Source organism: Amblyomma americanum, chromosome 2 (assembly GCF_052857255.1).
Source record: "Amblyomma americanum isolate KBUSLIRL-KWMA chromosome 2, ASM5285725v1, whole genome shotgun sequence".
NCBI classification, from domain to species: Eukaryota; Metazoa; Arthropoda; class Arachnida; order Ixodida; family Ixodidae; genus Amblyomma; species Amblyomma americanum.
In genome coordinates, this window is record NC_135498.1 from 181616074 (window position 1) to 181632449 (window position 16376).

At 51.4% G+C, this 16376-nt stretch overlaps 1 protein-coding gene across 2 annotated transcripts in view; it reads right to left on the bottom strand.

Moving 5' to 3' along the window:
• LOC144122047 (uncharacterized) overlaps positions 1-16376 on the bottom strand; it is a 214512-nt gene that overhangs the window by 14762 nt on the left and 183374 nt on the right. For both annotated transcript variants that reach the window (XM_077655562.1, XM_077655563.1), the window contains 8 exons: positions 15805-16195; positions 14862-14959; positions 13793-14702; positions 12729-12953; positions 11646-11849; positions 3512-4173; positions 2704-2904; positions 1368-1808 (listed from right to left, as the gene is read on the bottom strand). In XM_077655562.1, the coding sequence (XP_077511688.1) occupies positions 1368-1808; positions 2704-2904; positions 3512-4173; positions 11646-11849; positions 12729-12953; positions 13793-14702; positions 14862-14959; positions 15805-16195 (3132 nt within the window). The remainder of the gene's footprint in view (positions 1-1367; positions 1809-2703; positions 2905-3511; positions 4174-11645; positions 11850-12728; positions 12954-13792; positions 14703-14861; positions 14960-15804; positions 16196-16376) is intronic.

The following is a 16376-nucleotide window of genomic DNA, read 5'->3' on the forward strand; positions in this document are numbered from 1 at the left end:
AAAAAAGAAAACAGAACCGGCATTGTGCTCTGTCATAAAATTTGCTGATTGGTCGAGACAGTTATGATGTAATCAGGAAACAATCCGTCACCTGCCCCCTCCCCCCGCCTCTCTTTCCCCCTCGCCTCCACTGTCTCCCTGCATCGCCGCAAACAGAAACCTCATCACGGGAAACGAGGGCTTTGTGGTCTGTCATAAAATTCGCTGATCGGTCTAAACAATCGGTGTCATCAGGTCACATGACATGCCACCTACTACCGCCCCTTCTCTCTACCTGCAGTAGCCGCAAACAGAAGCCTGTCGACGGATGAATGAATGAATGGAGCTGTTTATTTAGAAAGGGAGACTCAAGGCTGTTTGTTAGGGAATTGGGTTGTTAAGGAAGGAAAAATTAGGGGTCTATTGATACATGAAGGGACGGCATGGGTGGTCTAGCCACTTTTTACACTGCTTTAAAAGCCCGCGTTGTGGTCTGTCATAAAGCTCGCCGATTCTAATGCTATCGCGCTTCCCACGCGCAATGCAATTAGGTGTTCTCATTTCTTTTGAGGAGGACACTCGTAGTTGCCCAGTAGGCAAGGCTTTGCACGCAGTGAAGGGACAACGAAACACGCCTCATGCAGTCAGGCAGATGGATATTTCGACAAATGATTTCACGTCTCTAAGACAAGTGCACAAATAGAAAACTGTTCTGCTATAGTCGGATACAACAGAAGAACGCAGCGGCTTTTCTCCATTAAAGGATCCACTTCCAGCCAATGGCGTCGGCCGTTTCTCATGAACCTGCTAGCGTGACAATGCAGGGAGGGGACGATCCCCGATCATGGAGGAAGGGGACAATCCGCGATCATGGAGGGGTGGGGGGACTATCACCTTTGATCTGCCAGTCCCTGCATTTTCACACTAGTAGGAGCATGAGATTCGGACGACACAATTGGCTGCAAAGGGGTCCTTTGACGGGGAAAAGCCGCTTCGCCCTTGAGCTGTATACATCTATAGTACTACAAGTGGATGATTTAAGTGGACTTTTGTAACTACACGGGGATTTTATGAGGCGCCAAGAGCGCTTGTCAAATGTACATTGCATGTGAAGTGCGAGCAAAACGATCAGGGTCGCATGTAAAATGCACGCAAAGAGGATATAAAAGTTCCATAACAGTCCTGAAAACGAACATTTCACTGGCCACATAAGCAGTGTGTAACGGTAAATATTATGCTTACGCGGCAGGAAGGACTAGAATAGGCTGACGCCGTGCCAAGGTACACCAGCGCTTCTGTCTGTCGTGGTCGCGTCCTCCAGTTTTTGTAGTTAGGCCTAACGAACCATTGATAAAAGAAAAAAAAATGGAAATTCGGGGAGACTTGACCTCGTCTTGCGCGCCTGGTCGAGACCGCTGGCCAGGGCGAACACAGCAGTGACCGTTGACGCCGCGGTGCCCCTGTCCTCTTCGTCCGGCGACGACGCTCCACTCCCGCTGGCGGCCATCGACGGCGGCAGCGAGTTGGCGCAGGCGGCAGGGCCCCTGCACCCCGTCTTCTGCTCGACGTAGGCGCGGTACCAGGGATCGCGGACGTTGCCTGCGTAGCTCAGGTGCTGCAGGTGGTCGCGGAATCCGGGAACATCTGCCGGCATCAGGCGCAGGGACAGTGAGCCCACAGCTACGTCCGGGTGGCGGGATAGCACGTCCCGGAGGCCAAGCGCGACGAAGGTCAGGTCGGACGACTGAGGCGACGCGGAAGACGCAGCCTCGTGCAAGTGAGCCAGCAAGGCCTCAGCCGCTTTGTCCTTGAGGAACAGAACCACGACCCTGAGCGGAAGAATGAACGAGTGGCATTCTCACCACAGTGAAAAAGCTACTTATCGCAGACATTTGTATTCTTTGCAGGTGATGTACAACGAATGTAGGTTGGTTCAGCAGTGCCTAGCTGCCACCACTAAAATTGCGCACTAATGTCGTTGCGCTTTATTTTGCTGTCGTTGCTGTTATTACCTACGCGCCCGTCAGGCAGAACTATTTTCTAGGAACCAGATCGACTCCAGAAAGTGGATCGCTTGCTCAGCTAGAGCTCGTTGAGAATCCAACTCTGCCGAGTTTAGCTGACTGCTCCAAGTTGTGGACATGCCACAGGACACTTTGATGTTTCTCCAAACATCCAGGTGTCCGGTGGCACTTTGCAAATGTGAACTGAAGCCCCACAATTGCGCTCGTCTTCGCCTTCGTCATTTAATACAGTGCTGAAGCACAAAGTTTCATGCACAGCATATACCATAATTGTACTTAAACTGATCATGGATCTTCTCTGGCATTTAAAATGCAGAAAAATTCATCAGGAGTACGTTTCAGAAAATCAAGAACCCGGTATCTCACTTAGAGGGATCTCTCGAAGCACGGAAGAATCTCTCTATATAGTAAAGATTGTGACAGCCAACGAAGAAACGACAAGGAAAGGATGCACAACAGTCTGGTCTCGTGTGTCCTTTTCTTGTAGGCTCTCGCAGTCTTATTACGACCTGAATGTACACACCACTCTCGATCTGGTCGGAGCTTCGGTGGCTACAACCCATTTGTCTTTAATTAAAAATCCGACAGGACGACATTAATTGAGAGCGCGCACAGAGCTAGAGACCCAGTGGCTAGCTTCAGAAAGAAGGCAAGCGACACCACGCAGTTCGAGACGCACGCGAAATCGGCGGTGACTCACCGGGCGCCTTCCCTTCGTCTCCTGAGTAGCTGCGTGGCAGCGCCGCGCAGTGTCTCCTCGGAGGTGCCGTCCCCGAGGCGCAGCGAGGTAGCGAGGCGCAGAGGCCCGCCTTCCACAGCTCGCTCGAACTGCTCCCACACGTCTTGCAGCTCATCGTCCTGGTCGTCGAACACCGCCGACACGTAGGTCCACTTGAAGTGCCTGCCGAAGGAGGTCGCTCTCATTGTAGACAACCTGCTGCACTGGGACTTGATTCCTGACAGCTCGAAACAGCTTTCTTTCATACTTCAGCCAGCATAACAAAAGCGTGGGTTGAACGTCTACAAATAAACACGGGGGAAAATGGGCTAAGGGTTGGGTTACAAAGCCATATTCTCGAATTTGTGTGTCACGGAGAACTGCGTGTTACAGTGCAGAAACGTGGCTGTCTGTTCAATGAGTAAATTTTGGTACATTCAGCGAGAACGCTCTATGAAATTGGAAGGCGTTGAACCCTTAGGTGATCTGTCTTGACCTCCGAAATTAGTTGATTATGGAACAAATTTTGTCCCCTGACTGGCAATATAGCACTTGCCGGTTCACACTGTGTTGCCTCTTTGTAACTGATTCTGTTCTCTAGAAATCTAAGCTATAAACGAGCAACGTTCTCTTGAGCGACCAAGTAAATCAGACGCAGTTAAGCACGCTGTGAAAAGGGCACGTTGTTAGAAATGCGCGTTGCGCAATCGGCAGGAATAATGCGCACAGCTACAGAATGAGGCGGCGAACGCCAGCTAACTACAGCACCAGTGATGAGCTCTCATCATACCTGAGGACACGGAGAAAAGCCTGGGCCACCTCTGCATTGGAGGGGAGCACCCTGAGAAGACTCTGGTAGCGGCGGCCGCCCAGTTGCGAGAGCGACGAGTCCGAGGCGACGGTGGGCACGCCGGCGGCGGCCGCCAGCACGTCGGCCGCCGGCTTGACCGTGCACTGCCCGCCGCTGTTCCTACCGGAAGCGACGAAGCCGAACACGCGTTCCAGCGAGGGCAGCCGCACACCAGTAGCCAGTGAGGCGAGCGAGCCGCTGGCGAAGTTGGCGAGGTCCCGGTAGGTCTTCTCGCGGCTGCCGCAAACGTCGAAGACCACCGCCCCCAGCCGTACACCCGGCAGCACCGACGGGCTGGCGTTGATCTGGTCCAGCGCCCAAAGGAAGGCCTCGACGCTCCGCACGCCGGACTCGGAGACCCTCGGCGAGCAGCGGAACGGTGCGTCGCCACGCTCGTGCACCGAGAACGAGGCGGCCAGGTAGACGTGGTCGGGTGAAGGCACCACCAGGAAGTCGACCGCCTTGCGCGCGCACTGGTGCTGGCAGGTGGCCACCATGCAGGCTGAACGCAGCTCGGAGAGGGCCACCGCTTTGCCGTCGTTGCCGCCGTAGGTGACAACGGGCATCAGCTCGGTGAAGCGGTCGTCGACAAGGTGGCCCGCCTGCGATGGGTGGGAACCGCAAAGCCTCTCAAGAACGGTCGCACTTACGAATGGCGAGAGGAAGAACTCTAGCGCTATCGACCGTGGTGCGTTCTAATATCAATGAAAGACGTAGCTACTTTTTTGCCTCGTAAAATTTGTATATTACTGCTGTCTTTATAGAATCGTGTAATGTATCTCAATATCAAACGATTTTCTTTTATCGCAGTTATGCTCACAAATTTTATTCTTCTTTGCACCTCAAGTATCGCTTGTACTGTCCGCCCAATTGTCCTTATTATCAGGCGGTGCGAGCTTGCCAAGCTGCCCCCAAGGAAGCTTTTTTTTCACTCCCCCCCCCCCCCCCATGTCCTTCAGGGCATGTAATGAAATCAAATGACATGAAATTATGCCTTAATTGTAATGGCGCAAGCGCTGCTTGGCCAGACAGCACCATGGCTAACGTGTATGATCTCCATGCGCCGAGGTCGACGACCCTTTTTCCTAGCATTTCACCCCAGAGATGCGTAGCATCACGTAGCGGGAAAGCGGGTATCCACTGGAAAACCGGCGGGTACATGGCGACACCATGCTCGGCTCCCATATACGAGGTGCACGCTCAGACCATTAGAACACCGCTGCGGTCGGTACGTTTTTCAAGACGACCGGGACGTCACAGACGGAGGCTGAATGTATTTTCTAACCCTGTCGGCACAGTGGCTCTTCTTTTAGCATTATGATGCATGTAACGTGAAGTTGACATACCGGTAACAGGTTACGAAGAGTACGGCTCGTAAAAAACACATCCAAACCTTTAGTTTTGTTCACTTAGGGCCGTTTCACATGGTTCGACTGTAGTCGGATACAACTTAAGTCTGCAGTGAAGCTCCGCCCAGATTCAGGACCGGCGCACAGAATTCCTCCACGAGAAAAATGTAGGCCGTTGTTAAAACTTCTCTTGTCACCTAAACAAGAAGCTAACCATGAGAAAAAAGTTATAAGCTCTAGAATTTTGATACCTGGCTTGTTTAATAAAGTCAAATATTAAAAAGCTGATTTCGTTCACTTTTGTGACTGGCTAGCGGAGTAATACAGTACGCTGCGGACCGTGGCCCAGTGTTAACAACTGCTGTTTTTTCAAGTTGTATCCTACTATAGAGGGAAAATTCGGTGCTTTCGCCGAGGTCGCTGTGCTGTCTTCGGGATTGCTTTCACGTGGAAAACGCACCGATAGCCAATATGGTCGAAGGGACACTTAAGTCAGGCACACTGCTGCTGGCATTTGCCGCTGCGCTGCTGGCAACTACCACGTGACCGCATCCGACACGACGTTATGGACATCCCCGTCGATCGCTCGCAGAAGTGCGACGTCGACGCTGCGATTGAATTCCAACCCGGCAGAAACACATTGCAAGTCGTCTCCAACCAACACCCTCTCAATGCTAAGGCCTCTCCACCGGCCGCGTGACGTCACGCCAAGGGACCGTGCAGGCCCCGCGCTCCGCGATTTCAGCGCGCCGCGCCCGTCTGCACTATTCGGGTACTGCCGTACGTAGCTGCCTTATAAGTGATTCCTTCATTTTCATTTTTGTCGTTGCTGCAGAAAAGAAATTCGCTAGTTTGTGCGCGCCTTAGGCTATCATTTTATCTGCTTTATATATTTTTTTTATTGCAGAACACCTTATTGTCAAGAAAGTTCGAGCTGCTAATACAGTTTTTTATAATAAACAATTTAGCATACGGCCGCCAATTTCGCATTATTGGTCATTATAATAAAAAATTGATTAGTTAATTTCAATTAATCATCTAATTATTAGGTTCTATCACGTACATGATGTCTGCCGTGCGGTAAAATCCATCCGCACAGACCGCACATGCGTATATCTAGTTGTTAAAGTAGAAGTTCGTGAACATTGAAAAAAAAAACACCGTCTACTGCGCATTGTGTTAGTTTTATTCTGTATTGTGTTTTGCTTAAAGCTTTCACACACAGCAATAATGACACTCACAATAATGTTGCGCTGTTGAGTATTTGTACAGCTAATCTGACCCTTACAATAAAAAACGACGAGACACCAGCAATGAAGTGTGCGCAAAGCATTTTTATTGCTTGGGAATAAAACTTACTTCTTCTTAAGCGTTGCTGCTTTCCGGGCTGCGGCCTTCTGCTGCGCATTGTCTTGTATGGCATCATTTCTTAGTTTGCAAAAGTTGTTTAGAACAACGTTGGTTGCAACGCGTACTACCAAGCGCAGGAGAGTTTGTGCAGTGTGGCCATTTTCACATGTCTCAATGTCGTGTTCGTCCAGGAGGGAAATCGTCTGTGAAATCACGACACCACGTTGATTTCTACAGGAGAGAAAATCTTCCGCGGTTGCTCCAAAAGACAACTTCTCTGCAACTAGTTTAGTCATCAGTACCATGTGAACTGTGCATGGCTGGGGAAACTTCAGCCCTCCTCTCGACAGGTTAGCTATCATGGCAGTATTTTCCGCTTCGATCTCTCGATTTTCAATCACCAATGTGCTGAAGCAAGCAGAACATGAAAGCTTCTTTAAAGCAGCATGAGCAGCGTATCCTGCAATGTAGACAATAGCATCCATGTCAGAGTGGGCGTGTGTAATATCGTCGTCGCTGACAGCCACAGAAAAGTTGCATGGGACAAGATCCTCACTTACGTCTTCAAACTCTGTTTCCTCGCGTGGAAATGTCAAAAGTTTTTGAAGACGAAGCTTCTTCTCACATTCGTAGAGCTGACGCACGGAAATGTGGTACTGTGATCCTGCCAGCTGGCGGTAACGGCCGAACCGGTCTTCTAGCGCATCCGTCTGAAATTTGCCCAGCAGTACGTACTTGAAGTGAAGTTCTTCTAAGCAGTAGCGCGAGAGTTCTACCAGAGAATAGCATGTCAGTCGCAAAGCACTGTGAGTCTCTTTCGTCAGCGAGCCACTGGTGATGTTTATTCTTGCCCAAGCGTCCAACCAGTCCACAACGCCGCTCAGGAAAGCTAACTGTGTGTCATCAACAGACCTTACAGGGTCTTGCATGCTGTCCCTTAGCCTCTGGCCTTTGCAAGGGGTCTTAACATTGACTATTTGCCACCATGTGAGGATAACGTCAATGAAAAGAGCAGTCGACTCAGCTTGAGGAATCTTGAACGCGGAACCATGTGTCCTGAGGGCATTTGAAACAAACTGATTAATGACGTCGAGAGCGAGCTTTACATTTTGCCGCTCCATTGAGGTTGGATTCACGGCTTTTGCGTTCAGTCTGTAAGCAGCCTTCACAAGCGACGTCTTCTCTGAAGAATAAAGCTGCCGCACAGCTGCGAAAGAAGCAGCTTTCATACGAGGAGGCCCTTCGGGCATTGCTCCACTCAAGTCCATTTCAGGGAAATAGAGGCATGTTCCAGGGTTTTTCTGGTTAATCCAATTGTTCCTAATGCACTTCAAGAGATGCACAGGATCGACCACGTAGAAAAGAGGGCGAGCGTTATCGGCTGGATGGGGATAGACAATGCTCACCTGAGGACTTGTAGCAAATAACGACATCATCTTGCGGTTCAGAGCATTGTTGTCCGTTATCACAGCGATAATTTTGAGCCCCATTTTCTCAACATTAATGATTATGTTCTTAGCATGCTCGTGCAAAATTTCTGCGCTCAGTTTGCTCACAGGTAATATGTGAATGACGTCCTTGTTTGCAGAAAGGAGTGATTGTACCATGAACACATGGGCTGTTGTTGCTGGTTCCGTTGAATGAACCGACGATCCTACTATTGTGCCCCCTTTGTAGTCGAAGTATGGTTTTATGTGGATCTCATCGATCATCAGGGTCACTGTCTTCTCGTGGTCTTTCATTGATTTGACTCGTTCTCGGATGTAGGAGAGACAGTGCGGTTGATTTTGCTCCACAAGAGGGTCAGCTTTGTAATTTGAGCAAACACGGCGCAGTGTGGAAGGATGGGGCAGAATGATTCTTGATGCAGCTCTTGTGAAGTGATATGCGTGAGGAGAAATTGAATTCAAAATACTGGCGAATACCAGCAGCTCTGCGCTATACACATGCTGTTTCGCGAGGAGAAGCTCTATCTGCTCAACCAGAAATTTCAGCAAAGAAGACTGTTCTTTCGTCGTATCACTGTCCTCAATGAGGTCTGCAAGCAGTGAACCGACAAACTGCAATACTTTAGTATGTTTCGACTCTTTCGTCACCTCAGGTATATTATGCAAGCCTATCTCGAGTTCTTCTAGCAGCAAGGACAGGCTGGAGGTGTCGCATACTTGAGCTGGCAGAATCCTGCCTGAAGGAAGCGACAGAAGCTTCACTCCATTCAAGAAAACAGAAAGTGACAGATCAGGGAGAACTACCAAGGCGCATTTCACATTAGGTGAAGGATCATTCTCGATGAGAAGGAACCTAACGCACTGCTCATCGACAGAAACGGTCCAGAATTTCGTGTTGCAGATTCCAGGCAACTTAGATTTGAACTCCTCGTAAGATGAAACTTTGTTTCTTTTCTGTTCAAGCTCATTAGACTGAAGTGACTTCCTCATAGCCTCCTGCAAAGCAGCGTTTTCCCTTCTTGCTTTTTTCGTCTCTGGCGATTCACTCCGTCCAGGCGTTGAGGACAAGTATTTTGGGCAGTTTGGAAAAACAGAAGGCGCAGCATCAATCTTCAACTGTAGCCTGTCACGCTTCACCTCTATTATTTTCCCTGTCAGTTCATCTTGGTGTGACAACGTCGTAATGAAGTCGCCTGCGTGGAAGTGCAGTTCACACACCTGCACGAGAAAATGAAGCAAGGCCATTCGCCATGACTCTCCATTGCCTAAAACACTAAGTAAAAAGAGTCTGAATAGTGAACAGCTTTTACATATTTACACAGCTTTTACACAAGCCTTATGCACATCCACAGAACTAAATGCTTCCTGGACAATTCATACATAAGTGTAAGAAGTGATATCATTGCCTACAAAGACAGCATGCCTTTCCGGGAGCGACAGCTCACAACTAAGATAATTACCAGCGCCTATTAAGCAATATTTCAGAGTCTTACCCTCGAATGCTCTGTAGGTGTGAAATCCTTCCGTGGAATGGCTCGCAACCAGGCTTTTCTTCGTACTTCGTCTCTTGGGAAGCAATAAACACGTACTTTGGGACCATTCTGGTAGTTCCCGCGGCACCCGGGAACACAGCACCGGCCCATGTTTCACGAAGTTGCACTCGCTACACGGCAGGCAATCAGTTTCCCATTCGTGCGCTAGCACAGGTACGCACGCCACACAAGAAACGGCCACACGAAACAGACACAGCCGTGCGAGGAGCGAACGGAAATGCACCCAACGCCAGGCTGAAAGACTCAAGCAGCAGCTAGACGCTCACTGCAAGACTGCGTTCGTGTCTGTGCTTGCCCGGGCAAGCGCGAGCACATCGAGGGAGACAACCGAGCGGAGCGGAGCCGCGCTTGGTGAGCAGCCTGACCGGACACTTGGCGTGACGTAGCGCGTGTGGAAAGGAGGGCCTGGAGAGGCCTGAAGAAAGTATTTAGAGGGTGTTGCTCCAACCGGACCGCCGCTCCCTACCGTCTCAGACCACCGGAAGTAACAAAGCCAGACGGTGAAAAGTCGAACGGCAAAAACCGGAGCACGCGAAACGTGCGTATACCCGCCGCGGTAGCTCAGTGGTTAGAGCGCTCGGCTACTGAGCCGGAGCACCCGGGTTCGAACCCGACCGCGGCGGCCGCGTTTCGGTGGAGGCGAAACGCTTAGGCGCCCGTGTACTGTGCGATGTCAGAGCACGTTAAAGATCCCCAGGTGATCGAAATTCTTCCGGAGCCCTCCACTACGGCACCTCTTTTTTCCTTTCTTTCACTCCCTCCTTTATCCATTTCCTTACGGCACCGTTCAGGTGTCCAACGATATATGAGAGATACTGCGCCATTTCCTTTAATAATAATAGTAATAATTGGTTTTTGGGGAAAGGAAATAGGGCAGTATCTGTCTCATATAACGCTGGACACCTGAACTGCGTGCGTGCCTGCCGTAAGGGAAGGAATAAAGGAGGGAGTGAAAGAAGAAAGGAAGAAAGAGGCACTGTAGTGGAGGGCTCCGGATTAATTTCGACCACCTGGGGATCTTTCCCCAAAAAAACCAATTATCCTTATTAAACGTGCCTATATGACCAAGAGGTGCTGTTTGTAAAATCCGATATCTGTATAAACGAGTGCTTATATCGTCTCGCTGTATCTTCGTTCAGCGACTATAGTAGAAGGAAAATGCCAATAAGGATTATTGCTTATTAAGTGCAACTAATTTTCCATGATCACAGTAGCGGTCGCCGAGGAAAAGCTTTCCCCAAACCCAAGCTTCCTATTTAGCTTACTGCGTTATGGAAAGGTGCCTCGTCGGCTACAGCGAGGATGCCCCTTGGAGTTGAATACTTCAGTTCCACGAGGTGTCCTCCTGCGTCGCAGCTAGCAACTGATGCGAACTGTGCTCATGGTTTCGTATGTACTGCTACGGAAATGACTTCTGCCGATAGATTTCATCGGGACCGTCCGACTTCAAGAGAAACATGAGCAGCCCATTGGGTCTTTCTTTTCTGGCTGTTCCCAGTCATTTGTTATTATTATAATCTTAGTATCTTCTTGTTTTGTTACATTTTAATAATCATGACTTGCGCTATTTTATTGGAACTTGGCTGTTAGTAAACAAGACCAAATATGCGTAGAAAGCACATGTAGCTGACATTGCCGAAGAACGTGATTTTTTTTTCACATAGGCTTAAAGGGACCAAGAAAGGGGGCCTCAATAAAGGTGCGATATGGCTGTGATATTAAAAGACGACGGCTGATAATTATCCCCAGCAAGAATTATTCTAATGCGATTTGTGGAAGCTGAGTTATATGCAGACAAAATTTGAACTTCCGCGTCTTCGCGCCTTTCCCTCTCCTCTCGCACGCCAAAACGGCGGCGCTCCTCCGCCGGCCCCACTCACCCGGCCCCTTCCCTACCTCCGCCGCCTGCGGCGCGCGCGGAGTGGCCGCGGCCGTGGTAGCACGTGACGTCTGAAAGAATTTGGCGCTCTGAACCAATGATAACCCCCGGCTGCCGACGTCATTTGCAAGACGTGACGTCGTCTGCCAGGTTTTCGTGCGAAAGCCCGGTACCGCGCGTCGCCGCGAGGTGCAAAAGCGCTCGCTTTTGAGGTCTCGTACGCGGCATGGACGCTCGGTGACCTGTACTCTACATAGTGCAAGCATTTTAAAGCCAAGCTCAAGCACCCCTTTTTATGGCCGCTTAAATTAAACAAACGAACGAAATGCGGCTAGGAAAGAAGAGCATCTGCACTGTGTCGTAGTTTCGTATTCCTTGCTCTATCAGCTTAGCCTGCGCCACCACTGCACTCTCCAGCTCATAACGAAATCCGCGTTTCGTCCCTGCTGCTTGCACAAACTCTGCACTGCGGACTTCTGCAAAGAGCGAACTCACCCTCTGGGGCGCGATGCCGGCGGAGGACTTGCGCACGTTCCAGAGGTCGACGGCGATGTCTCCGTGGCCGTGGTCCGTGAAGGTAAACACTTGCTCCTTGTCGCCAACACGCATGGTGGTGGCACGCCGTACGTGCTCGTCCAGCGCCTCGCCGACGCCCACCGCGGTGGACAGGAGCCGTGCGCAGTACGACGCGTCGGCCACCTGCGAGGCACACCGGGAGAGGCGCATCAGAGCGGTATTCGCCGTCACACAGGCATTACTGCGAATTGGTGCTGAACTCGGTCGTGACAGCAGTCCGAACTACGCAGGGGGAGTAATGGCAATTCATTATTCAGTGCGCCGATATGCGCCAATCGCGCGCATATCGGTCGCAAGTTATGAAGCATCAAGTCCAGGACTGACATTGCGTCCCTTTCAACGTACAAAGCCTGAGGTCAGGCGCAGGTTCAATGCGGCAGTTTAAGCCGCCAGGTCCTGGAGATGCCCTAAAAAGAGCGGCACGACAGGCAGAAGATATGCTGCAATGACCTTTAAGAAATTCATGAAAGTAATTTCCAGTACATGGTATGACGCCTGGCCGGCATTTTTTTACAAACTAGACATTCCAATGGCTAGGCTGAACTAATGAAAGAGCATATAGTCCAAGCCCAGTTTTTTCGCAGCCGACTTCTTAATTAGAGTACCGTCGTGACTGAACCTTTAGCAAATGGGAATCTGACTGATCCAAAAAAGAAAACGAGCCCAATGCAATAGCGTATTATGGTACGTACAATACAGTCCGCAGGCCTTACACTGTGGCCTGCGGCACACTGGCACAGTCCGGCCCGCGTTACACACTGGCCAACGGCCACTGTGGCACACTTTGGCCCTCTGTTCGAGGATCGCTATTCGCTCCGGCCCGCTGTACACTCAGGAACGCTGTACACTCGGGAACGCTGTAATTCGAACGCTATAGATTCTGGTCCGCTGTTCACATGGCAACGCTGCACACTTCGCAGAGCTGGAAGTGATCCCTGGGGCACCCGATACCGAGCAGCTGCTGTTTAGTAAATACATTAGACATGAGACGGACCCGCTCACCTCTCGCGAGCCGCCGCACACCTGCTCGCGTAGATCCCTCAGCGCGGTGGCGGCCACCAGCACGGCTTGCATGACATCCACTACCGAGCGGCTCGGAAGGAGCGGCACAGAGCACTCCTGGCCCTCCTGGGCGCCCTGGCACGTCCGGGCCTGCGACCACAGCTTGCTAAAGAACCGGTTCTGGTCGGGCCGCAGGCGCTCGTAGTACGACTCGAAGTCCAGCACCTGCGTAGGGGCCGAGAAACGGTGGCCAAGGTGTCACGTTGAACGGTTAAGAAGCGAGTGCTGGACGGGTTCGCATTCCATCGAAGAAAAAAAAATTACAGACGACCAGTGCGATTCATGCGGTAGAGTACTGGTTCAGACCTTGCGAGCGGGTGGTGTGATCCAGCCTATAAAACGGCGCGTGACGCGGTGTATCCCCGCTCTCCTATTCCGATCTAATGCAGCAATCACGGCGTGATACGCCGTACACCCTCAACTCTGACTGGCAACCGCGGTGTCTTTCTCGCCGACCGTCGCCCCCACCTCTCTTCCTCTTCCCTCCCCTCCCAAACAGTGGAGAGGGGGACTTTTTCACTGCAGATTGCCTCCGCCAACCTAGGCTCCACACGCCAGCAGGAACATCGGACACTTTTTGCAATAACGGGCGCTCTAATGATCACGCATTAAAAATGCGGTTTGATTAAAGGTGTTCGAATGGCAACTTACAGATAACGTGCAGTTAATCTGGTTTAGGCTTCAAGACCTAGCAGTAAAGAGAAAGGCATAAATTAAGATTTAGAGACTATGCTTGAAGAGTAAGCTCGTAACCCTTGCACCACGTATGAACAATATTCAGTTCCGCAGTGAGAATGCGTTAGCGATAAAAAAAATCTTTCACCTCTAAAATAGATCCTTAACCTCTGCCCCCCTGCATGGAGAGAATCCGTGGCACAGTAAAAAGAAAGAAAAACTACGCCACTTAGACGTACAACCACAAACAACAAATAATTTGCACAATCCCACCGATCCTGTCTGCTATCTCATTAAGCGACACTCGAGACTTGCTGCGCGCGAGTTACCTGGCCGTATTGGGGACGCAGCAGCACGGCACCCAGGGCGTCCTCCTCGTGGCCGTCAAAGCTGACAGGCTGCCCACCGCCGTGCATGAGGACCAAGTCGGCGTGATCCAAGAGTCCCTCGGACCGGGCCCTGCGCAGCTCTGCCAGGAATCGCAGTGTGTCCTCGGCGTTGGTCCACAGCACCACTGCTCTAGCGCCGCTGGCCGCAGCTGTTGCAAGGCGAGTGATGATGTTGGGGTCAAGGTCCCGACCGGTGACCAGCGTCGCTTGGACTGCGAGGCAGATGCGAGCAGTCTCGGCGCGCTCCTTGAAGGCGTCGGCGGCACGGGACTCGCTCTGGCTGGACACGACGGAGACGTAGCTCCAGTCCAAGCTCTGCAGATATGTCACTGCTGCCTCGGCGATCTTCTCGACTGGAAGCGGGACCTGATAGAGGTAGCCCTTGCGGGGATCATGGGAGGCGGCTAAGTCCGTGGTTGACACTAAGGTGACGTTTAGGCGGGAAAGGAGGGACGCAGCCACGCGCGTGTCATCGAGCGACAGGGACGAGGCCACAAATACTGTGGGAACTCCTAGTTCAGAGAAGTGCTCCAGCACCGCCGAAACGTCCCGGGTGAGAATGGACGCCGAGGAGCAGGTGTCGATCATGCGCAATTCTAGCTTGAGGCCCGGGAAGAGGTGGCCGTTAGAGTTTATCTTGCGCACCATCCAGCTGGCGGCTTCCATATCTTGCACGGCCAGACGATTGACCGAGTTGCCGCACTCGAACGCGGCGTGACCGGAGTTGTGCAGTGGGAGCAAGACCGGAAGGACGATGTCTGCGGCACTCACCCCAGCGTCGCTGGCCGGCAGAGACGAAGCCGAAGAAGAGACGGTTGCTTCTGCCTCTTCCAGACGGGTCGTACGGAACCTGGTGCAAAGAAATGCGGAGTTAGCGCGTCATTGCTTATTTCCTGCGTTCTAAACGTTGTTTAGCTTGACAGCTATGAGAACAGTTTGAATACGAATTGGATACACATTCAGAAACTGGGTGTCAGACGCTACAGCAAGGAGTGTCTATTCAGCTTACCTGATGCAATTATGACAGGTATCAGCGGAGCATAGCGCCGGCATAAATCGCGTGTCCTTCTGCAACAGCTTGGCCTCCTCGGAGTCGTAAAGTATGAGCTGTATAAAAAAAAATGAAACCGCAAAAACATTCAAAGAAAACAGTTCGACATGCGACTTAAGCGGACAGTAACAGAATAAATAATTGCAGTTGCTATGCTCACTACCGCCACACAGAACACTGACGTGGTGTGTGTGTGTAGAGATCAAAGGTAGAGGGTTAGTCACCTCATCAATTTTGCCACCTGGAATTCTGCCAGAATATCCTACAGCCAGCGTTTGGAGAGATAATCGATCACTTAACTTCCGCGGGATGGTGCACGTTAGGCCTGTCACATGAGCAAAGAGAAACACATTTTTTTGAGGCTGCACTTTTCAGCCGAGTAGCCCTGGCTTTAGCACCGGTTGAGTGTATAATCGCTCAAAACGAGCAGCGGGCATCATCCAAGGAACAATACATCGCTGCGAGCATTTTTTACAGTGTCTTCACTCTAAACAAGTTTGCCGGAGGCACTACTCCATGCCTAGACACAAATTAGGCGTACAAGTTAGCTGACGTCACTGAGCTACAGAACAGGGCCGTTTTTGTGCCCAGTTATGTATCACAGCGACTCTGTCGTGAACCAGTTTGCGCAGGTTAGTCCTAGATCTCGGCATATAGACAGCAGAAGAAGTGCTCAGCAATTAATAAATTATAGCAGTAGCATGTAGCACGCAGGTCTCCACAGCTCTGAAGACATTTCAGGCGATCGGCTTGTCTCATATCGCTGAAATAATTTTTTTTTTCTGTGCACCCGCATCCCGGTGACATTTACTGCCAACTTGACATTCGCCGCCACCTACGTTTAGTTCCAGACATGTTTAGAATGCAGAAAAGCAAATCTCGCCCATGGAGGTCAACCTACTTGTTTGAAATCTATTCCCTTAACGGCGTCGTACAGGAACCGAGTCAAGGCAAGGTGGCTTCCGCCGAGCTCCCCCAGGACGTCCGAAGCGGCGCGCGCTCCACGGCTGGAGCCAGCGGGCGGCGCAGGGCTGTCGCCACCCGTCTTGGAGGCTGCGGCGCCGGGCTCTAGGAAAGAGCCAGCGAACTGGCGCCTCGTGAGGCGCCGCAATTCGGGGCACAGACCCGGCTGTCCGCGGCACAGGGCCTTCCAGGCGGAGCGCAGCGCCTGCGCCAGCGTGAAGACGCCCCGGGCGGCCGGCAGGGCGCGGGCCGTACGCACCAAGGCGAGGGCCGGCTCTCGACTCAGGGAGAGGTCAGGACACGGAGCGGCGTTCTCGAGGCCAGGGACCCTGGAGTCAATTGACAGTGCGGGATGATTTTGTCACTTCTCAGAAATGACGCCGACAGGTACAGGTGGTCGCAGGTGACGTTAAACGCCCCGTACGCTGCTTATATTTGCAGTCATTGCCAAGACAATTTCTAAGTGGTTTATGAAGCCATCGACGACATATGTAACCTCGAGCTACAGCA